This window comes from Mercenaria mercenaria, chromosome 11 (assembly GCF_021730395.1).
Source record: "Mercenaria mercenaria strain notata chromosome 11, MADL_Memer_1, whole genome shotgun sequence".
Taxonomy (NCBI): Eukaryota; Metazoa; Mollusca; class Bivalvia; order Venerida; family Veneridae; genus Mercenaria; species Mercenaria mercenaria.
In genome coordinates this window covers 33,322,783-33,346,821 of record NC_069371.1, presented here as the reverse complement: position 1 = coordinate 33,346,821, position 24,039 = coordinate 33,322,783, and the positions used below count along the sequence as shown (strand labels likewise).

The 24,039-nt window shown below is 34.2% G+C and overlaps 3 protein-coding genes across 6 annotated transcripts in view; 1 reads left to right on the top strand and 2 right to left on the bottom strand.

Annotated features, from left to right (window-relative positions):
- Window positions 1-1,698: 1,698 nt before the first annotated feature.
- The window catches only part of LOC123533021 (uncharacterized), a 203,610-nt gene continuing 181,269 nt past the window's right edge, over window positions 1,699-24,039 (bottom strand). Inside the window, exons 2-6 of the mRNA XM_053517102.1 lie at window positions 9,426-9,683; window positions 6,058-6,313; window positions 5,394-5,531; window positions 4,066-4,711; window positions 1,699-2,762 (exon numbers count right to left, since the gene is read on the bottom strand). Of these exons, the coding sequence (XP_053373077.1) occupies window positions 2,329-2,762; window positions 4,066-4,711; window positions 5,394-5,531; window positions 6,058-6,313; window positions 9,426-9,682 (1,731 nt within the window). The 5' untranslated portion in view covers window position 9,683 and the 3' untranslated portion in view covers window positions 1,699-2,328. The remainder of the gene's footprint in view (window positions 2,763-4,065; window positions 4,712-5,393; window positions 5,532-6,057; window positions 6,314-9,425; window positions 9,684-24,039) is intronic.
- On the bottom strand, window positions 18,534-19,691 carry LOC123532509 (collagen alpha-1(X) chain-like). The gene is made up of 2 exons (XM_045313965.2): window positions 19,365-19,691; window positions 18,534-19,006 (listed from the first exon to the last, which is right to left on the bottom strand). Exons 1-2 carry the CDS (start codon window positions 19,606-19,608, stop codon window positions 18,576-18,578), a joined length of 675 nt encoding a protein of 224 aa, XP_045169900.1. The 5' UTR covers window positions 19,609-19,691; the 3' UTR covers window positions 18,534-18,575.
- The window catches only part of LOC123530863 (ubiquitin carboxyl-terminal hydrolase 40-like), a 45,471-nt gene continuing 45,063 nt past the window's right edge, over window positions 23,632-24,039 (top strand). For 3 of the 4 annotated variants that reach the window (XM_053517097.1, XM_053517096.1, XM_053517094.1), the window contains exon 1: window positions 23,632-23,974. In XM_053517097.1, the coding sequence (XP_053373072.1) occupies window positions 23,776-23,974 (199 nt within the window). In that variant the 5' untranslated portion in view covers window positions 23,632-23,775. The remainder of the gene's footprint in view (window positions 23,975-24,039) is intronic. The other variant, XM_053517095.1, reaches the window with a different exon arrangement.

The window sequence follows — 24,039 nt, the reverse complement described above, 5'->3', positions numbered from 1 at the left end:
TAACAGTTTTCCTGCACGGCCTGTAACTCGACCATCCATCAAAAGATTAAAAAATAAAACAAGAATTGTAAGCCTCTATGACCGATTAGTTAAGGTTACTGCCTTCGACTCACTTGTTCTCGATGATGTGGGTTCATACGGGCTTCCCATAATTTGGCAAAGTCTATCGTCAATGATATGGTATTAACATGGTCTGGATCCTGTCCACCCCATAACTCAACCATCCATCAAGAAATTTGTATTTTACTTGGCACAAATATTCCCCATAAAAAGATAATATATGTCATTCGCAACTCGACATATCCCAAGCTTAAATGTCAAAGTTGCACCTGTATTACAAGGAATAACGCCACGTGCCAATACCAGGAGGTTTATTTGCGCTGACTTCTTACCAAAACTGACAGAGATTATGGAACTACAGGCACAGCCGTTTAATGACCGTTTTTTGTAGAGAATATCAGGCTATACAGTCTTTTGATGTCAGTGTTATAAGGCGAGGCTGTTCTGGATACTGCTGTTATTGCTGTATTGCTAACTTCACGCTGGTAACTCTTGTAACAGTTTTCAATGGACTAACAGGGGACTAGCAGAAATGCATTACTAATGAGTGAACTTGTACATATTCTCAGAATATACATGCGGACTAGCAAAAATGCATTACTTTTAAGTGAGCTCGCACATATTGTCAGAATATACTTTGCAAAGTTTATTTATCTACCCTTTTGCGCTTATTTTTGAATTGTTCTTTGAACAATTACTATGCACACCTGCAAATAATTCGGTCTGAGATAATTATTGATTGAGCTCCTATCATTTTACCTAATCAAATGACCCAGTCCTTCGCGTACGTGGCTTATTTCTAATTTACCATGGTTCAAAGGTCAGATGCGTAGGAATTGAATGTAAACATCCGAACAACTGAACGATAACCCGATAAATCACAAGAAAGCCTCGTTTATTTTCATTCTAACATGATATTTTAAATATTTTGATAAAATTATATATTGAAATTCATTCATTACAGCAGTACTGAACCGAACGTCATGCGGCAATTTCATAATTGACGTCATAACGTGCTCTCATCGGTCCATACATCGACCGTTGTTTATCACATACGTCCTCCTTTGTTTAACTAACACACATTGTCAAATCAATTTACATACAACTACTGAATAGCATATTATGAAACTGAATTAATTTGATCCAGAGAAAATGCAGTGAACAAAATCATTACACCCGTCTTGAACGGAAAAAAATGGAAACGCATACTTTCAGGGGTTTTATTTTAACTGAGTACATGTATAAATGAAAGACAACACTAATATGTAGAGAGGTTTAAAATATATATATTATGCAAATATCACATGATGAATGAAAACAAATTATGAAATATTTCATTTTGTCGGATATGTTCAGAAGCACCTGAATTGTTTTGATCATATAACTTACTTCGAAAACAGCATATAAAGATATACACATGAATTTTGAACATGACTAAATTAAGTTGTAATTTAAAAAACCTCCATTAAAGATATACATTTATACAAATTGTATTAAGTTTATAAAGATGTGTTAGCATCATGGTTGTATGACATAAGCAAATAAATTATGAATGTGAAAATATATATGTTGCTGAGATTCCAAAGAAACAAAACACAACAGCATTTAATGCTACTAACCTTCTTATTAAGGTAACTCTCGGCAAAATTCACGTTGATAAATTAGGCAGTCTTCGGTCATAAACGTACCTCAACGCGTACATGGTTTTGCGTAAAATCCGCGATGATAATGATCTAAAAGATTTTAGGAATGTAAAACTAAAAAAAAAGGTGCGAAGTAATGATAAAGAGTGTGGAAATCATTAAAAAAGAAGAAAAAAAGTTCAATACACGGCTAGAAGCGGTGGTCACTGGATAGGTTGATAACAACACAAAATGATTGAAATTACATCTTAAGATATTTATCATTTACTATGAATTTTAAAAACATATTCCTAGTGCTCATGTTCAATTACGATGGTGTTAAATAGATCTGTCAGATGGCCACTTCTATCTTTTATTTTTCAAATGCCTAGAACGGTATATTAAAATCCGTTTGAAAATTTTAAAAGATTGTGTCATATAAAGTGTGAACATGTGAACAAGATAAAATAACAATGCATTAAAAACACGTAATGACACGTAATCCTCGGCAATTTCGTGCTTTGCGCTATGTAAAGCGCCTTTGAACGTGTTTATCATGAAAGGGGCGCTATATAAATCTGTAATAAAATAATAATATATACATAAAACTTCCTCTGTCACATATTTCACATATCTTAATCAACAATCAAAAGAATTTCAAGAAGAGGAGAGCGATTGCTAAGAAAACATTAACGTTGTTCACGGCAGCAGACGACGTCCAAGGTGTTGTAGATTTGCCCTTGGTCTCTGATCCGACACAGTGATGGCACGTGAAGAAGTTCTCCGGATCGTACTTACGCTTGATTTTAAGTAACTTCGTGTAATGGTCGCCCCAGAAATCTTCTCGCCAGTGTGGATTATTTTTTGTTGGTTCGTTAACGTACATACCAGTGCCCAATCTACGAAGTCTCTCGCTAAATGCATCGGCTATAGGAATCAAAATATCGTCGTATTTTGACTGCTCGAACCACGGTTGTTTCGCCGCATCAGCGAGTGGCACGCCGCAAGATAAACATGAGACAGCAGTTCTGTAGCCAGGATTGAGTGGTGTTGAATCCACAGGGAACTCTGTAGTTCTGCCTAAAATGTCAACAATACTATTATTACAGTCATTCAATGTTAACCTTGAGTCTGCGGGCTAGCACCAATATTTCAGTCATTTAAATATCAATTGCTTAGCTGTGAACTTAGGGTTTGTTTGGCACTCGTAACATTCTTTAGTGTTTAGATTTTAAACAATGTATTTGCTCAATTTTGATGATAGCATGTTTTCAAACACATTCAGAAAGGTCCGAATCTTTAACCTCAGTTAATTAGGCCTGCTGGCTAGCTGCAATACTGCAGCCATTTAGATGTCAAAGATTACATTAAGTTTTACCTTTACATGGCTAGCAACAAAAATGCAGTTATTTCAGCTTTAAACGTCGGGTTTGCTGGCTAGCAACAAAAATGCAGTTATGTCAGCTTTAAACGTCGGGTTTGCTGGCTAGCAACAAAAATGCAGTTATGTCAGCTTTAAACGTCGGGTTTGCTTGCTAACAATAAAAATGCAGTTATTTCAGCTTTAAACGTCGGGTTTGCTGGCTAGCAACAAAAATGCAGTTATTTCAGCAGTTATTTCAGCTTTAAACGTCGGGTTTGCTGGCTAGCAACAAAAATGCAGTTATTTCAGCTTTAAACGTCGGGTTTGCTGGCTAGCAACAAAAATGCAGTTATTTCAGCAGTTATTTCAGCTTTAAACGTCGGGTTTGCTGGCTAGCAACAAAAATGCAGTTATTTCAGCTTTAAACGTCGGGTTTACTGGCTAGCAACAAAAATGCAGTTATTTCAGCTTTAAACGGCGGGTTTGCTGGCTCAAACTCGGCTTTTAAACGTCAGGACTGTTTGCCAGCAACATTGTTTCATTTATTCGAATGTCAAACACGGCCTACTATGTGTTACCTTCAAACGGGTTTAGATTACCGACAATAATGCAGGGATTAAAATGTGAATTTTACCAATTTATGAGTTATCTGTGACAGTAGGATTTGCACTAGAGTCACAATATTACTTTAGTTTTGTAATTTATACTTGGCATTTGTGTAATTTTAGAAAGCTCCGAGTCTTTAACTTATGAGTTAACCGATTTAGTGACAGGAAATTACTAGGTAAATAGGCTACATGTAGATACTGAAAAAACATGATCTTAAAAGTCCACCTTCACACCATAAAACTCTGTACATGTAACAGAAACGACAATACATTTTTTTTATTTTAGAAAGTTTCGCATTGTGAATTACCAAAGTAAACTTGCATCAAATCGTCAAACTTATAAGCTTCAAAAGTGACTGACAACATTTTTATAACTGTGTTATCGACTTTAGTAAAAACTGTTGAACCTTACCTCCAAGTGATATTCCGGTGCATGCAAGGAGAATGTCTTTAAAGTTCGTGAAAAATTCTTGCTGAATGAATTCCACCATGTCGTTGACTTTTTCCGGCTGAAGCATGGTACCAACCAGATAGACCCTATTTATAGGTGGATCATATGCATCTTTTTCATATTCCCAGAAGCTGCTTACATTAGTGAATGTCACGTTGGTTTGTAGCCGTTTAGCGACGTCAATGAACTTTTTAAAGAGTGTTTCTTCTGTACCATCCCAAGGACCAAACTTGTTCATCGCCAGCTGCAAACTTCCCGTCATTGCTACACCTTCGTAGGTAACTTTGGCGTTATTCATTAAGTAATAACCACCCCATTCTTTAGGCATTGAAGTAATAAGGTCACCCAATGCGGATAAAAGCTCTCTACTCAAGTCTAAACCATATGTATCTACTTTAAGAGGCAGCCATGTGTTCACCTTGACCATTCCTGCGGGCATTGGGTGCAATTTGAAAACAAAATAAACGACAACTCCAAAGGTTCCACCACCACCCCCGCGCATGGCCCAAAATAAACTACTATCGTGTGTAACAGTCTCTCCATTAACTTCTTCAATTTCACATCTCGACTCTGTGCATGTAGCAATTCGACCATCTGCCAGCACAACCTAAATTGTGCAAGAAAATGTACTTTTTAAGTCTTTAACTTAGAATCAAAGAGGATGTACATTGTATGTTTTAGATATGTAAGATATATCTTTCTACATTCAAAAAACAGTTTTCTTTTGTATGTTTTGCTTTCAGCTTGAAATGGTCTTTTGTATTGTGTCTGGATTTGTAGACAAGATAGCACTAAATACTTTTAGATGAATAAACGAAACTTATTGAACACACGTAATATTCTGTTTGCAATCTTTTGTGTCGGCGGGTATGTTGTCGCTTTGTATTTGCCTCGTTTCCCTCCCAAACACTTCAAACGACGTCAAATATGCCGTCATGTCTTCCGGGCAGAGACACAAAGTTACGACAAATCAAGGGCGACATACAGAATATTTTGTGTTTCCTTATAATTTCATCTTAATTAAATGTTTATTGTCGAATCAGGAAAGCACGAAAATTCGGCAATTTTAATCTTTTTATAGGTATTTAAACAAAACAAAAACCGGCATAGATATACCTCCATTCTTTTGTGTGTAGAATAGGTTTTCATCTCTTCATTTGAATATGAAACCTCTAGGATGGGAGCCAGACGATGTGTTTAGCATGATCGACATATATTCCATGTCAATGTTAAATATCACTCACAGCTACAAAGAATGCGAAGGAAATCATTTTCTGAAAACAATATACCTGGATTTCCAGAACATTATCAACCGAGTATCCAAGTGACCTTGAGATAGGACTGTGACCTCCACCAAGAGTATAACCACCAGGTGTCACTGTGTGTGCACTTCCGCCTACAATTGTGCGATTGTAGGTCTTGTCAAGCTGTAAATAATAATCAAACAAATTTGTTTTCTGGCATGGAAGTACCATATGTCTAAGACTATGGTATATAGTCATTTGGTAGTACACGTGACCCTTACTTGCGTAAATATTAAGCGGACTTTTATTTCATTTGTTGAAAAATTGTAAATTACATCAATGAGAGCTATGCAGTACGGCTAAAAGCTCATTCAGACCTTATATTGTATAGTTTCATGTCTGAACGATTTACAGTTAGTCACTCTGTATAGTCTGCGATGTAAAACAGAGAAAAAATAGCCGTTTTGTGTATCAGACTCATAAGATATCAACCTAAATTATACAGTGACTGAATCAAGTTTTTGTTGATATCTGTTAACAATTTTGACACTACGGTATATAAAAACCTAGGTATGTACCTGTAAAAATATTTTTACCTGATATAATAATTTTGTATTCTTTAAACATAGATAAACGTTATTAATTCTTGTATTTAGGATTTTTAATGTCTGAAAACAACTTGCGTAAAAGCACACACACCTCTCCTTACCATTTCATATATTTCTGCCCAAGTCAGTCCGGTCTGCACGTTGATTTCTCCATGTTCATTTCTACTGGAATCGAGTTTTACCTTGTACTCTTTCATTTCGGACAAATTTATGTTAATACTTCCGTCCCACGTTGATCTTCCAACATAGTCATGACCGGAACTTCTAATTGTCACGTGCAAGTTGTACTTCCGGGCAAACAGGATTGTTTCTTTAATGTCTTCTTTTGAATGAACCATAGCAAGTATTCGTGGGTATCTGCGAAAGTGGACATATTTTGAATAACTTTTACAATATCACAATGTTCTTAATAAAAGGCAAAAGCAGCAAAATTTTGGTTTAGTTTTTAATGCAAAAGTTGCCAAAATGCGTCGCGTTTTCAATGGGATATAATATTTGATTGAAACGTTAAGATTGAATTCTGGAAGACCTTTAAAGAGAAACTTCAGCAAGTCGTAGTGAGCAAATAACAATTGTATGTATTTGTTAGGTTGGCGTGGCCCTTATAGACAGCGACCCTCACCCTGTATTCATGAATCTTGTAACATCAAGCCGTAATAATGAAATGAATGAACTGGCACGCAGAAAAGTGCCATTCAAATATTCCAAATTTAAATGTAAACACAAAGTCACCGCATCCGAGTGTTCAAATGAAGTAAGTATAATAGTTTAGCACTATCACTCTAAAGCATCAAGTACCACTACAATCCGATAATGTTATAATACAAAATTAATTCAGAATTAACAGTTCTATCAATTCAGTATTCACTATAATATTCAAGAATTTTAAAGGTGGCAGTTTACAGACAGCGATCTGCATACATTTTAAGGTATTGAAATTAATATTTAAAGTAGCAGTCCTAAGGTAGTGAGTTTTATATATTTTTAAGGTATTAAATTAATAGGAAACGAAACTAAAGTAAAATAAGGTGTCATGCATCCTTAGCCAGCACTACAGACACTATCTTTCGGTTCAGCCTGTGCTGGAAAAAAACAAGAATATATGACATTATACATTCCTTGTGAAAATGTAGTGGCGCCTTCTACGAGCATTTTAAACCGCGACCAACCTGAAACAAATGCTGAGTGTGATGACTTTGTTAAAGCTTTTTTAGCAACGCAGCATTTGAAGAACTTGATAGACCTATATCTGTTGAAGAGATTTCACTGGCATCTAAATGCCTGAGTAGTAATAAAGCTTGTTCGGTTGATAATATTTTATATGAATATTTTAAAGAAAATGTACATGATATTGTAAATCCTTTACAGTTGCTATTTAACTACATTCTTGGTAGTAGAACTTTTCCGAGATGCTGGTCGTCGGGGTTCATTATTCCTTTATATAAAAAGAGTGATTCCTCAGATCCAAATAGCTATAGGGGCATTACAATAACAAGTTGTTTTTCTCTGTGATTATAAATGAAAGACTGAATAAATGGTTTATGGATAATGACAAGATTACGGATCAAAATATATTACAGTACAGTAACTGTAGATGCTATTTTTATTTTAAATTCTTTGACTGAAAACTTTATAAACGATAAGAAGAAACTACTTTGCTTCTTTATCGACTTTAAAAAGGGAATACAAAAACTGTCTGTGGCCAGTATAAACTAATAAATTGTGGAATTGATGGTGGTGAATCATTCATGCCTGCGACAAACACATTGAAAGGTATAGCACTACGGACAATGAGCTCATTGTTAAATGTACCAAAAGGGAAGCAAATCCCAACTGACATCATGTTCAATTTATTTGATGCATATGTTCTACCAATTCTAAATTATGGTTGTGAGATATGGGGTAGTATGCAGGCGGACAATTTAGAACTCAAAGTAACACCAAAATAAAAGCAGTAATTGTATACTATATAACATTGTTAAAAGCCAGAGATTGGAGATAGAGTATAAACCTAATGCTGTAAATTGGCTGTTCAAAGTAAAAGCTCTTTTGCAAAGTGCGGGATTTAGCGAGGTATTGATGTATCCAGAATCTACAAACTGAAATGTATTTATACCAGTACTACAACATCGTTTAAGAGAGAGAGAGAGAGAGAGAGAGAGAGAGAGATATCACATATTGGCACTCTAGAGTAAGTCTATGTTCTTCGTTATACATGTATTTGTATAAACATACTTAGACAGAATTTAGCAGATCTGGATACCTTAACATTGTAGACAGTATGAAATTAAAAAACACATTGACTAAACTCAGATTATCGTCAAATAATTTATCTATAGAAACAGGAAGACACAATAATATCGATAGAAATGAACGAAAATGTTGCATCGGTAAAAAAAATGACCTCGAAGATGAATACCACTTAATATTGATTTGCTCTTTGTATGATACTATAAGAAAACAGTATATATCCAATTATTTTGTAAGAAACCCCAGCATGTATCAATTGATAGAATTGCTTAATTTAGAAAGGAAGTCAGTGTTAATCAAATTAGCTGTATATTGTAATAAAGCCTTCAAAATGAGATCAAATGCATTACATGTCGGGTTGTATATCTTACCATCATTTACCTTATCAAGATACGAATGTCATAGGAAACATATATGAGTACTTCTTTTTTATTTTCATTTTATGAACGGTTGTTGTATAAATTCTAATTGTTGTACAAATTGTGGTATTTCTCACTGTAGACACACAATATTAATATATACACTTAATATCATTCATCATCACACAGAATGCATTACAATAATGGAACAACTTGCTCAAGGATGAATAGTTTTTAAACTGATATACTATGGTAAGAAAGTGTATATCTTTTATGAATCGAACAATAGACCCAGATACATATATGACCACTCGATGCTAATTATAATAAATGAAATACTACACACTTACTGACTCGCTTAATTAAAGGTCAATAGTCTTAACTATTGCCCGACGACTGAATGGCAAATAAGTTTTGATTTTTAAGCAAGCCAGTCAAGTGTATCGAATGACATCAGAAATATTTTGTTTCCTTTTTTTTCTTTGTCTTTCAGTTTAGCAAACTGAGTGTTGAAATGTAAACCGCTAAATATCACAACTATGGACCAGCAATTTATATATGGAGTCGCATGATCATATATTTCTGGGAATTCTGGAACAGTTTGCATAGAGCTATTTACTGAATGGTAGGCCCTGTACTATGCCAAGCATACATAACAGCTTAAAAGATTAGTCGACTTTGCATAAAGACGTTAAATTATTTGCTAAGAGTAATGAACATTAATTTTATCCAACTGGATCCTGTATACATGTTTCGTTGGACCTACAGATTTAATGTTATCTCTATACAGACCATAAAAGATGTATATGATTTGTCAATCATCAGTTTCCATTACATCTTGACAAGCATGTATCACATACCTCTGCTCAATGGTGTTGTACATATGTGACTGGTTGATGTATTCATACATATGTGGGAGAATTAATCTGCCTTTCAATTTATTGTTAAGAGATGCAACTGCTGGCTGCGAAGGATAGCACTCGTCTGCTGGACAACATCTGATGGCTATGACATCATTCACGTCATATATTGTCATGTTGCCTTCCAGCGTCTCAACGGCAGCTACTGATTGGCCAACGTAACAACACAGTAACAAGACCACGGTATATCGCAGCATGCTGAAAGGTTTATATTATTTTTCAATATAGTATTTTACTGCCACTTCACAAAGAAAATACATCGATACACATGCATGTATAAGATAAACAAGATATCGCTTAGTAGGCCTGCCTAGCAACAAATTACTGCACTGTGCCATCTTGAAAACAAAATATATATAATTTCAGTTTTAACACAAAAATGTAATAGTTCAGCATTATACTCAAGTAAGCAGACATATTCTATCACTAGTCTGCCTTGCAAAACTGTTTAAGGCTCTATGGAATATTTTCATATAAAGTTCCGTATCAACATGTTCCTCAAAGACAAACGTGAATTTCTATGACGCGCATCGAACAGACTTACCCTGAACCTTATAAATACAATAAACAAGGTTAATTATAGATTTCATTTTTGTTCACTAGGCCGATTTGCAACTTTCTATTTGTTTGTGTGTGGCGGGGGTGGGGGCTGCAGAGAGGGGGTTTGAAAGATAAAGTCTATAACTGTTTGTTGGCAACCAAACATGGGATTTAGGTTGTCTTATTCGAATCAGACTCGGCCTTTTACTTGGTTCACTTGACAGCGTATATCCCATACAAAGCCAACAAAGAACTATGTAGCCCCAACTGATGGATTCTTGGCTGATTTTTGGAGTGAAACAGACATGCATGGTCGAGAAATAATATGCACACTACGTCGAAAATTTTGCACCAGTTTTTGGCATGTTATCCGATGTTTTTCATTTCGAAATGATTATAAAATGGTGTACCTTTTCGTTACAACGAATTTACGAAATGTCAAGCGTTTAAGTATGAAAAGACAGGATTATAAATTTTAAATATCTGTTATATGAGAAGGTTTATCCGTGTATGGGCTCTTTTTCTTGTGATGAATCAATCGTGGCAATTCGTAACTAATACACTAGTGATATTTGAGCTAAAAGAAATTCAATAAAAGTGACGTGTGAAAAGACTGCAAGGTAAAAGGCACTCGATAACATACATATTCCATATCCCAGCAAATTATGTTTGTCTGTTTTGTTACCTTTAAAGCTATTTTTCAAAATTATTCATTCATGTACGTCGACCTTGATTCCCTGCCAGTTTAACTTGCACGAATCAATGTTGGACAACCGACAAATTCAGAGTTCATTCAATCAATTAATTAAAGTAAGATAAACGGATGTGTTTGGAAGAGGACGCTCTTCGCTTGATCAATATGGTACATTAATACAGAATACATTGAGCTCCTACAATAGATCGTAGGTTCGATTCCCGGCGTTGTAACTCTGGAAGAGTTTTGTTTCCACAGAATTTATCTAATCAAACTAAGGCATTCATTCTAATGCTTAGAAGGTAAAGTATCTCTCTTTCAGAATTTGAAAATAGTGTGTCAATAATCATATCTTTTCTCTAGCGTGAAAGAATGATGTTACATATTTGGATTAAACTTTATTCGTTGAATCATATAACGAATGGAATCGTTGTAACAGTTTGCCAAATAGCTGCGTAATAAACTATACGAAAATTTTTGGTACCTAGCTGTACAATATATGCACATGTTTTGTGCGTAAAGGAATACTAATGAAAAATACAGTGTCAAAATCTATGACATTATGTACTATTTATGGGCTTACCTTTATACTACGTTTTGACTCAAGATAAGCAACTATATCTTAGTTCTGTCATTACGTGTTTTAAATAAGATACTGTAACATATATTGATGTTTTAGCTATAAATCTCTTATAAGTAATAATATAAAGAGGTAGTTTATTTTATGTCAATATTATGTTATAAAAGCTGTACACTGACCAGGCAGTAATAAAGAATAAATATACGAACATATGACCGCTTCTTTTTAAGAAAATTAAGCGTTCTGTGTTCTAGATAAGCTACGTACCATACTATTTTTTCTATCATAGTGGATAGATTGTACTTTACATTTGAAGTACATGTACTGACATTACAACTTAATTAAAGCAAAGCACTCTGTTGAAAAACATTTTTTTTGTTACAAATGTGGCGTATAATTGTTGACATGCTCAATAAAAAAACGCAACAACCGATATTTTGCTGCAGGTTGATGGTTTTCATAAAAAAAAAACTCACCTGTAAATTTGTTATAATCCGAACTCTTCCGATATGTATTTGTTTTTTTCTACCATGAGTTTAAGTATACAGCTAACTAGTCATGCACTATATATTTTCTTTTTAAATACGTTACGCCTGATGTCAAATGTATTACAAAATTGTATGAGGATAAGATATAAACTTAGGATGTAAAGAAAACATTATATTGATAAAATCAATAGGACTTCAGTACTACAACTGCGGTTCAAAATATATGACATGTAAATTGTTTTTGTAAAGCAGGATTGTTTTTAAGAACATCGTGGTATTTTGCAACTAAGCAGTACTAACAGAATACCTGACCTAAACAATCCTTATTTTTAACATTCTCAGTTCTATACTGCAGTCACTAAATACTTACAGCACTGACAATATTCTTCAAGAAAATGCAAGTTACAGATATTTGAAATGGGTCCTGATGGGTGCTGCCACCATTGGAAGTTTCTCAATTTTATAGAATACAAAAGACCAGTATATATAGTTAACTAGTGTGTCAATGCCTCTAGTAATTTATTGCCACTGTATGAAACACGTGTACATGATAAATGATACTTAGCTTAGTATATCTCAAAAAACGTGTATATGGAAACTAAACCGAATGTAATTTCAATGTTCAAATAGTCAAACATCTTAAGTGTAAGCATTACTCCTCAAGTAAATAGACATAAATCAAACAATCTGTGCAACGTTTCAGATTATTACTTGATCCACCTTTTCAGTAATAAAGTTTTTACCTTATTTCCCTTTAAATATAGGACAATATCATCGATCTAAAAACTCCAACGATGGCAATATTTCAAATTATGAATTTATCTCCAAAAAAAATGTTTTTGACTTTACTAATTTTGTAAATGGATATTGTTAAAAAACTTTCAGTTTATCTTGCCTTTTTTTTTTTATTGACAGATACATGCATGATCAAGATATAGGGTAAATACACAGTCCAAACTTCGTGAACACGTTTTCTACTAGTTTTCGGACTGTAATTCAATACTTCTGATTTCGAAACAACTAAAATGTAGAGTATCCATGCATTATAACGAAACCGTTGAACTACAAAAAGGACAGGATTATGAACTTTAAATATGTATCATGTGAGAAAGTTTATCCGTATTTTTTGTGATTAATCCTTTTTGTTTTTCTTTTTGTTTGGTTTAACATCACACCGACATCCTCTGGTGACTTTAATTTTCCAGCTTTCAATGATGTAGAAAGATCCCAAATGCCACTCTGAGCATTGATTCAGGCGCAAGCGGGCACCTTGGTAGAGCCACCGACCTCCGAAAGTCAGCTAAATGGTTTCCTCTGATGAAAGAATTCTAACAGTGGTGAAGGGTAAGTGATTTCTAAGTCAGTGGCATTAACCATTCCGTCCCTTTTGTGACGAATCAATTAAAATTTACGGTTTGTATAAAGTACACGCGGAAGAAATTGATATTTGAATGACGAGAAATTCAGTAAACAGCTTCCCCCCCCCCCCCCCCCCCCCCCCCCCCCCCACACACACACACATCCCCCTGAAAAGAAGAGAAAAAAAAATGAAAAGAACTGTCGTTAACATTCATGAACAAGCAAATATATTATGTTTGTCTTTTTTGCTACCCTTGACGCTAATTTTCAAAATTATTCGTTTATGAAAGGCGACCTTGATTTCTTACCAGTTTTAAACAACATGAATCAATGTTGGAGGACAATTTGAATCTAAGCTCGCTTACATATGTTTCATTCAGCATTTGAACCTACCTCCTAATAAAGACATGTTTTCTGTTATATTGAGATAACCAGGGGGTGGGGGTTATACAGGATACATTGCACTCCTACTACGGATAGTAGGCTTGATTTCCGGCGTTTTAACTCTGGAAGAGTCATATTTTCTAATGGACTTATCTTTAAATTTACCTAAAACAATCTGAATAAAACGAAACTAGAAAACTGATTGTAAAGCCCAGCAGGTAAAGTGTCCCTGTTTCAGATTTTGAAAACAAAGATTTTCCAATTTGTAACTAAAATACAATATAATATATATTCTCCATCTTACAAAATTGGTCTAAAAATGTAGACATTATATATTACATAAGTACAATCGATGTTGTATTTACCATATGGCCGCAAAATAAACTATCAAAGAAACTTTGCCATTCCTTCGTAAATGTGTTATATGCCTTCGGAAAACGGGCAAATAATGAAAATTACGGATGGTGTCATAATCTATGACGCTAATCCATGACGCATTGATTATTTTAGTGCGAACATAAGAACATAAGCCTATGACCGCTTCTCAAATTAGACGTATTTCCAAGAAAAATACGCGTTCTAGATGAGCTACAATACCATTCTACTATACCAACAGTTGAAATAATAACCTGAAGTCGTACTTACAGTTAAAAATTTACTGAAAAAAAAAGACTTTTGTTACAGCTGTTGCCTATTATTCTGTACATGCTTAATCAAAAACGCAAAAGTTGAATCAAAAATTGTGCTTAAGCTGTTATGTAACAATTTCATCAAAAACTCACGAGTATATTTGTATGATCCGAACTCTTCCTATAATGCGCGTTTTTCTACGATGAGTATAAATATATAGCTAACTAGTCATGCTCTATATAGCATATATTTTGTTTGTATTTTGCAATTGCAAAATATAATACTCCATTCGTGTCATGTGTTCTATATTTGGGACACCAGCTGATGTATTGTAGTGTATTATTCACATTAATAGTGTATTATTACATGACGCCTCCTATAATTACCCGTCCATAGTTTGTGCTAACTTACGGTATATGACCGACACCTAGCTCAATACCATATTTTGTTGGGCTAAGGTCTAAAACTTAAAACAATATCAACTGGAATCTATTTCTGATGTCTTGTAATAAAACTTTTTTTATAGTCGCCACCTGTAACCAATATGGGCGACTCCTCTAGAAGACTGTTAGTAAAATTAATTGCATATGAGTGCGAGCTCTTATTCTTGAATCTTCCCTGGTTCTCTAGTGGTAAAACAAACCTACTCGGTACCGTTATCTCAACTGAATTTTAAATGTTTTAGCGTTATGAGAGGGGACTCCAACTCACCACCTCTGGTGTCGTACTTCGACAGCGTTTCCACAGCAACAGGGACGCTATACATATATTTGTGGTTTGGTTAGGTCTTGGTCATCTTCGTTTCACTACATCCGTCAATTGTGGATTAATTAACTTTGTTATAAGCAGAACATTTAGGTCTGAGGGATCAAATATCAATTAGTTGATAATAAAGAGCGGGGGGGGTCATTTTGGCTAATTGGCCAAAAAATAGTTTTATTTAACAAAAAATGTTAACGTGAAAATAGCAGGAGCAACGTGTATGTAAAAAAGTAATGCCATGAGGGCTATTAAGCATGAGTTTGTGTCCCAAATCCGACAATTATTGTGGAACATTTTACATTAAAAATGCATCCTTTAAATGTCATTGGCCTCTGTTACATAACATGATTTTAAAAAAAAAAAAAACTGGTTCTAATCATTTTAAGAAGCTTCCAGTATTCTTATTTTCGGTAGAACATGTTATTGTTTCAAGTCAGACTAGTAGAAAACTATATGTCTTCAAATAATGAAAGGTTACGATCACAAGTTCAAGTATGGAAGGCAGGTGCGCCATGCTAATTGCCAAATGCCAAACAAATTTGTGTTAGGTGTCTATAATTCACATATACATAATGATAAAATTAATTTTATAAACAACATGTTATAAATGCTAATACGTTACCATCACATATAGAAAACGATATTTTTGAGAACTTAAAAAAAGAAATTTGTTATTATTCTTCTGTAGTATTTAGATAGATATGTATTAATATGTATCATGTGATGATTATATTAAAAATAAATTATAAAAAAAAATACGTTACCATACATCTTTATTAACTACAAGTTTTTCGTATGTATTTGAGAGAGAGAAAAATCTCACGACAACTTTCTATAATAATTACCATATATTTCTTGCTACTTGATATTCCATATCTCATTATACGGGTCAGAAAAAATAATTGTCTGTGTTATTCAATTAATTCAATTACAAAGTGAAGACATAAAAGAGATTGCGATTTTATTCTTGAACGGACACGTGTACCTGTAGAATTCCTACTTTATTTTAAATAACGTCTTAGGTGTCGAAGTCAGAAGTATTAAATACAAGGCACGGTTTATACTTGACAGCAAACAAAGTGGAACAAAATACAACGAGGACGAAACGATCAAATAAAGGAACACATTGGGGCACCGCCTTTGAACGGTCAGTGGCAAAACACAACTGGAGAGTTTAAACTGTTGAAAGAGCCATCATAGAATAATTATTCTTTTGTATTAGTTATAAATGATTTGCCTAGAAAAATAGACAAATTCAAGTATCTATCTAGTTTTTTATATTTACAAATTGGCAGTGGCATAGGAGACCAAGGCAATGTGTTATAATGTCTAAAAGTTTAACAGTTTGCGCAATACTTGATGCAATTAGTTAAGTTTAGACCACACTTCATTTCTACATTGAACGATAATTTCTGTATTTAGCTGTGGTTTTAAAACTTTAAGATACTGAAAAGAGATTACTGAATGAAAAAGTTAAAACTAAATGTGTGTCCTTGGGACACTGATGTATCATTCCTACTTCCTGTCGCTGTACATGGTTTCATGACTCGAGGTGAAATACTGTTTTAGATAACTGCAACATAAGCACTCCATGTGTATTTTAACTACGTCATTGACCATAACTCTTGCCTGGCTGAGTGAAATCTTAAACAGAAAACTAGATGGATGCATAACATATGCTACATAACAATCCTCTCTGGGTCAAATACTTCTTGAGATACATATGACACAAATGTTTATGTCCTTAATGCATAGTTTTGACCAAGTCAAGGCCATAACTCCGAGTGAAATCCAAAGAAACTCGGGTGCACAAATTCACACGCTGAGTAATATTCCTACATGGTTTCGTGACTCTTGGTCAAATATTTGCAAGATATATGCAACACAAACCTTTTTAGCACTTAATGTATGTTTTGCTCTAGGTCAAGGACCATACCTGTTGTCTGGCTGAGTTAAATCCAAAACAGAGCATCAGGTCAAGGACGGTTCAGCGTAATTAATGATTAATTACTGGATGTCTGAAGATAATAGCAAGCAGGCAAAAACAATGAAAGATAACAGATTGTTTTGGAAGGATAACAAAAACCAACCTATACGACTGTTTAATGATTTTTAACAGATTCTAGCCAAAAGAAGGACTTAAAGCAATTTGTTTTCAAGACGACTCCCATATTTCTCTTCATCTTGACACTGCTAGTTTGGGAAATAGTTGGACTCGTGAAAAGAAAGCGGGGAATTAACATTTTTAACCAATAAAAACATACGATTAATACAACACAGTGTATAAAAACGCAATCGACTATCGGCTAAACTAGGCCTAACCTGTTTGAAATTTTCCAAAGGTAAGCATTTTTCCTAGCTTAAATATACGTAATTAAAGTATACCATTCATTAATATCTAAAGTATTGCCCGTACCTCAGCAGGAATTAACAGTACAACAGTAAGATTGCGCTATCAGAACACTGTAACATTCATAGTCTTTAAAAACAGTGGAAATAAGTGATTAATTTTACTTTGATGGGTCATCCCAGGTATTAAGATCATATCTTTATTCTATTTAATAAATCATAAAGTATACTTGACGTAATCTTTCATGTATTACTTAACATATCTATTTTAAGATGTTTATAACATTATAATCAATTCATGTTAATCTATATTAGCTATTGTATACATGCTTTTTTTATTGCATTAGTTTTATATAATATTTTATGATCTTACGCATGAATAAATTTGAATTGAATTGAATTGAAACAGTTCATAGCGTATGCGGTTTTCTTTTTTTAAATTGTGACAATAAATTTGTTTGTCATATGAAAATATATATTTTAAAAAGCCCTTTATTTTATGTGTTCGGTGTTGTTATATTTTCTGGTCCTTTTGGATCATGGAGTCCATTCAACATATGTGTAACAGAGTTCCGCTTAAGGCGGTGCTAGGGGACGTGATAGGTGTTGTTTCATAACCTCAATCAAACAGAGTCTGTTATTATTCTTCTTGGTTGCACTCTGCTTCCAAATGATCTTTTTACAGATTCTATAAGCTATCACAACAGCAATTTTTAAGTGTCGTGTCGCTTAAGCCGGTGCTAGGGAGCGTGAGAGCTGTTTTGCACATTTCGTTACTTCTCATGAACAGACTCAATCAAACCGAGTCTGCTATTATGCTTCTTGGTTTCACTTCTTTGTTTCCAAGGGATCTTTTTACAGATTTTATTAAATATCACAACAGCAATCTTTAAGTGCCGTGTGGCGGCTGTAAAAAAGTCTCCTCGTACTTGGATTCAGTTTTGTTATATTTTCTGGTCCTTTGGGATCATGGAGTCCATTCAACATATGTGTAATAGAGTTCCGCTTAATTTGGTGCTAGGGTGCACATTTTATTACCTCTCATAAACAGACTCAATCAAACCGAGTCTGCTATTATTCTTCTTGGTTGCATTCTTTGCTTCCAAAGGATCTTTTTGCAGATTTTATTAATTATGTTAGAAGTCATAACCTACATGTATTAAGACATCATATTGTTTATTGGCAGATGAAAATGTTAAGACATAACGGACTGCAAATCATTTTGTATTAAATTCTATACTTTCTGAAAGCTAAGCATTGGAGAAAAATTAAATCTTGTATTTCAATTTCGCTTTAACAATCAATCATTCAGTAATTGCTAAAAGCCATCCAGAAAATGTAGAGAATTCATTGCCATGTAGATTTCCACTTCCGTGCGTTGCACTCTTGGTAGTTCGAATCCAAACCTGGTTCCCGTTTTCGAGTTCCATTACGACAGTTCTGCTACTTGATACGTCATCAAGGCCACCGCTTGCGTGGATATAATTATACATCACATGGGCACCATCCTTTACAAACTGAAGGTACTCGTTTTCGCCAGGCTCCACCATAATGCCCATGTTAAAAATGTAGACGCCGCGGATTGGAGCGGTAAAAATACCACTGCTTGTGTCGTAAGCGTTCGCCATATTGGTGATGGTCCTGTCGAAGATAATCGGTTGTCCGGCATTGAGATTTGTCAGGTCGGAAGGTGAGATCACAGCAGTGAATGCTACTGTAGGATCATTCAGTTGTCCTAAAATATAAAACACACATCTTTGTACAGAAAAGTCTTATTTTGATGCGATTACTTTTTTCTGACATTCTGCGGAACTACGGTACGCGCGGCGGAAAACAATCCCAGTCCCATACAGAGTTGTCGTTCTTTCACTTCTGCTTCAGAACCAACTCTCACCTGTGAAAGTTAGGCCAGGAACGATAACTCTGTCAAAGAGATTGTGTAGAATAAGTTGGAATTAGAATATAGACGTACCGGAAAGAAACACCAAATCTAGCCTCGATAACGCGTCTTATAGAACACGTACCTAGCTCTCTAATACATTAAAAGACACTTAAGGAAAATCATCATTACCCATATTATGAGGATAACTTACGTGTTGTTTGTTTTCTTCCGCTAAGTCTAAGCTTCGCGTCAAGAAGATCAACTTTCTCTCTAAGCTGATTGTTTCTTGCTTTCTCTTCGCGCAGTTCAGAGTCAACCTTGTCAATCTTCGCCATGAGTTTTTCATTTTGTGCGGTAAGTTTTTGTACCACGGTTTCTATATTCTCTGAGTATGCACCGTTAATTGATGAGAAAGGTACAGAAAGTAAAATAAATACCCCAAAACACACATTCATTTTGGTAGAAATTAAACTAATTTTACTTTCGTCGACTTAAATATTGTTTGACAATATCTTATCTGTACATAATCAGGTCTTAACTTCACTATATATGTCGAGCAATTATATGTTAGATAAGGGAAAAGTTCTTCATCAGATCTGTACTAGATTTCTATATCTCATAATATAAGGCAACATTGGTAAAAATTGAAATCTGGCAAGATGAGGGTGGAAATGGGCTACTTCGATTAGAAAATAAGAAATATATTGCAAGTTTGCTGTAAATATGGATAATACACAAAAATATCATATTTTCACTGTTTTGGGTGTATTATTTTTTTTTCAAAAACTGCATATTTGAAGCATAAAGAATGCTAATTTCTAGCAGTCAGAGGTAAAAAGTAACATATTTAACAGTTTAAATGTAGTATTTTCATAATGAAATGATTACATGACAGAATTTAGCAACAAAATATAAGTTACAGACATTCAAAATGGGTCCTGATGTGTGCTGCAGCCATTGGAAATATGTCGATTTTATATAGAATAAAGAAGAACAGCTATTTAATTAGTGTGATGTAACCTCATATATTTTCTTTAAGAATATTGTCAGTGCTGAATAAAAATCAAAAGAAAAGTGGGGTCATGTTTAATGTAAGAAAAATATTTCAGTCAAACACACAAACTGCAAAATCAGCTAAAAATGAGACCCCCGAATTGTGGTGGTGGTGTATGATCTAAGTATCCATGACAAATTCTGTCATGTTATCATTTCATTATGAAAATGCTACCTAAATGCATGTCAAGCATAGATCTGTCATGTTATTTCAGCAAAACAAATGCAAGAAAATAAGTAAAATGCTCTATAGTGAAAAAACTGAGAGTTATTTGAATCCGCCATTATGCGTGTACTATTTCTTTTCCTGCCATTTTCATATTTAGTGTCTGTATACCTCATATTGACAAAATTGTCTCAATATGTATTGAGAACTTATATTCTATCGTAGAATTTTATTAAGTTATATGTAAACAGTCATGAAATTAATGTAGGTTGTAAACTGCCATGGATTTCTAAAGTTTCTCGCGTACTGAACGGGATATTACAATTTGTTTATCCTAATAAAATCACATTTGATGACAGTAGTCCTTTGTGTTACATTGTTTGTAGCGGAAAAGTAAAAAAAATCCTTAAAAATGACTTTAACATCTGAAACACTTTTAAAACAATGACTTAAATATTTTCAGGAACGATCATTTTAAGTTGGAAACTTTCTTGAATGCAACTGATGTATTTATAATCTTTATGCACATAAACTTTCTGACAGATCACTGGGACGACTTAAAAAATGAATTGTTAAGTGTAGGCCATGGGAAATGAGTGCATTTTCTATTTCGATGACAAAGTGTTTTAACAAATATAGTTAATATTTTGTCCGTCTGATTAATTGTTGGGAAAAGGGCCTATTTAGAATTTTTCTTTCACTTTTGATCACTGTTTTATGTTAGCTTCAGTTTATCATAAAGTATACAGACAAAGTAAAACAGATGGAACAAAGAGGATGAAACGAATAAATGAACACAGTTTACTGGCACCGCATTGGACATTGGTAAAACACCATCAACCGCGGAATTTTTACCGGTATGTGGTGCGAACCTAAACTCACCGTGTTCAAAAGTCACATGACTGTTGCCTCAAACAGTCGGGTTATAAAGTCTTTAAATAAAGTTTTAATAACTTAAACAAACACAACTGAAACAGTGCCACGATCCAAAACTTTGCGAAGTAAACAACATCCCCATAGAATCATCAGGTTTTGATTTACCTTCTCGGAGAAGTGTCTTTTAATTACTATTAAATCTTAAGACAAATTATTACGGAAGGTCGGTGATTCTACCCCGGTGCCCATACGTGATGATGAAATAATGCACGGAGGGGCACCTGAGTTCTTCCTTCACCATCCAAGCTGAAAAGTCGCCATATGACCTATTACAAATTGTGTCGGTGCGACGTTAAACCTAAGTATTCAAAAACAAATGACAAAATCTGAATAACGATAGTGCAATTTCGCAAAATATTTACGCAGTTTATAATGTAGGGATAACGCATGTTTGTTCGTGTTATATAACATCTGCAGACTCCCGATGGATTGGTTGGTGTCAGTCAGCACATGTCATTAGTGTAGCTTTTATAAGGTCAGTTTCGTAATGAAATTCGTTATTTACTATTAGTTCCGTTTAGGATTCGCTGTTTCGACAAGAACACCACAAATTCGCCAAAAGGGAATTTGTAAAACTATGAAACACATGCGATTCAAAAAGTTTTGAAAGCATTTTATTTGTTTAAATTCTTTAAAATCAACAGTAAGAACTTTATTCTATGTCATAGATTGAATATAAGCTTAGATCTAGAATAACGCACTTTTCGACTGTTTATCTCAAGGGACTTGTTGGCGCCCTATGCAGGTCTGCTTTAATCGAACAAAGATACACAAATGTTTTGTAAACAAATTATCCTCACAAAAACTTATGAGAGCTAAGTTTTCAAGTGAAATGCTGTTATTCAGTGGGTATGGTGGCATATTTCTGCCACGAGATAGCTAGGTAGCTATCACAACTCTCATTTGTTAGCTAGATAAGCTTTCTCGATACTTTCAGTATTTATCTTGATATTTCGAACTTTTCTGAAAAGTTTATTTCAATAGCTTAAAGTTTCCTGAAAATAAAAAGCATGTCGAGAAAAAATAATTTATTGCGATAATGTTTTCTGAAAAACGCACAACTTTGCTGAAAAGTTTAAAATATTATCGTGATAAACGGGAAGATATTTACGTAACAATATTCCACGAAATGAACGTTATTGTTTGTGTTGTAATAAATGAGACTTTAGAGGATGAATTTCATTTTATTTGTATTTGTCCATATTATCAACAAATACGGAAAAAATATATTAAGCGATAGTATTTTGTAAATCCATCAGTTTTTAGTTCCTTTTATTACTAAATTCGACCAACAAAGATGAGCTTATTAATGTGTGTAAATATATCAAAGAGGCAATCAAAAAAAGGAATTTGGTTATCAATAATTAATACATTATAAAGTATACATGTCATTGTATTCTCACTTCCTTTGTTAATTACATTATATTTGATTATATATTATATGTCTAGGTAATGTTTTCTCTTTTCTAGTTGTTAATAACATGTTTGTTACTTTCTTTAAAATTGTATGAACGTGACTATGTATATTGTAATATTGGTGTTTAGACGATGTACGATGTACAAGTCTCAACATTGTGTACACTACGTAGCGCTTTCTTACTGTCGCACTGACGGAATGAGTGACGTCACGCTCTATGTATAGAATGCAAGTTAGACTCTTCCACGGGTTAAATACTATATATTAACTGTATTCGATAAGACAGATCAGTGTAACAGGCTAGAATGCAAGTCTCAATAAAATTCTGTTCTGTAGTCGAACTAATCTGACGCATACAGTTTGTTTTATATTGTGACGGTCAAACTGTAACGTCGCGGTGGCTGCAAATGTCAGAAATTAAAAAACAGCCACTCAGCGACAGTAAGCTTGTCTAGTTACCGAGAATGTCGTGGCAGTTCCAAGCACTAACGCGAAATTTTGCGCTAAAACATTTTCAGGAAATAAATAAAATGTCTAGAAAATATTATTCATTGCTGATATGTTTTCAGAAAAAAATGCACACATTTCCTAGAAAGTTTACAAATTAATTATCGTGATAGCTACCTAGCTATCTCGTGGCAGAAATATGCCACCATGAGTGGGTGTATATATAATTTTTCTGTTGGTGATGAGCGTAACATATATCTGCAGTAGGAAGACTAAACATTAACTAAATGATTAAATTTGCCAATATATCCAGTCTTCAATAAAGCCATTTCCAAACAATTAATGAACTTTACATGAATGAAAAGCGGACGATTTGCTGAACCAACAAACTATTTAACCGAACTGCCTACGATAGTATTTTTACGGAAGAACATATTCTTAACCCCATTTCGCCCAAAATTTAAATCAAGTCGATCCAAACAAAATGGAGTCCAGTTTCAGTTTCGACATGATATGAAATGTTGCATTTAACATAAATTGCTCTTTTTATGGTTTATCCCGATTCTTGCCCGTAACAGTTTAAAAGTCTTCTATCTGTAGAATATGGCCGGCTTGCTTGGAAATCTCTTTGAAGAAGAAGGGTCTGCCAGTGGAGAAATTACCACTCGCAGTCACAAGTCAGGAATTCCAGCGCCACCCAGACCAAGGGGACAATGCCAGCTCAGCGGACTTGACAACCAAGGAGCAACTTGTTACTTGAATTCACTGTTACAAACTTTGTTGTTAACACCTGAATTCAGAGGTATGGTATTATATTTGCCATGCACAATTTTTTTTTTTGAAAGTGTCTGTTGATCAGGTCAGATA

What these genes read in the sequence shown, in the direction of transcription:
- LOC123532509 (XM_045313965.2), bottom strand. Translation starts at nt 19,608, where the DNA reads ATGAATGTGTGTTTTGGGGTATTTATTTTACTTTCTGTACCTTTCTCA. An exon ending in CGGAAGAAAACAAACAACAC is followed by an intron (nt 19,007 to 19,364) that starts GTAAGTTATCCT and finishes TTTATATTTTAG; the next exon opens with GACAACTGAATGATCCTACA.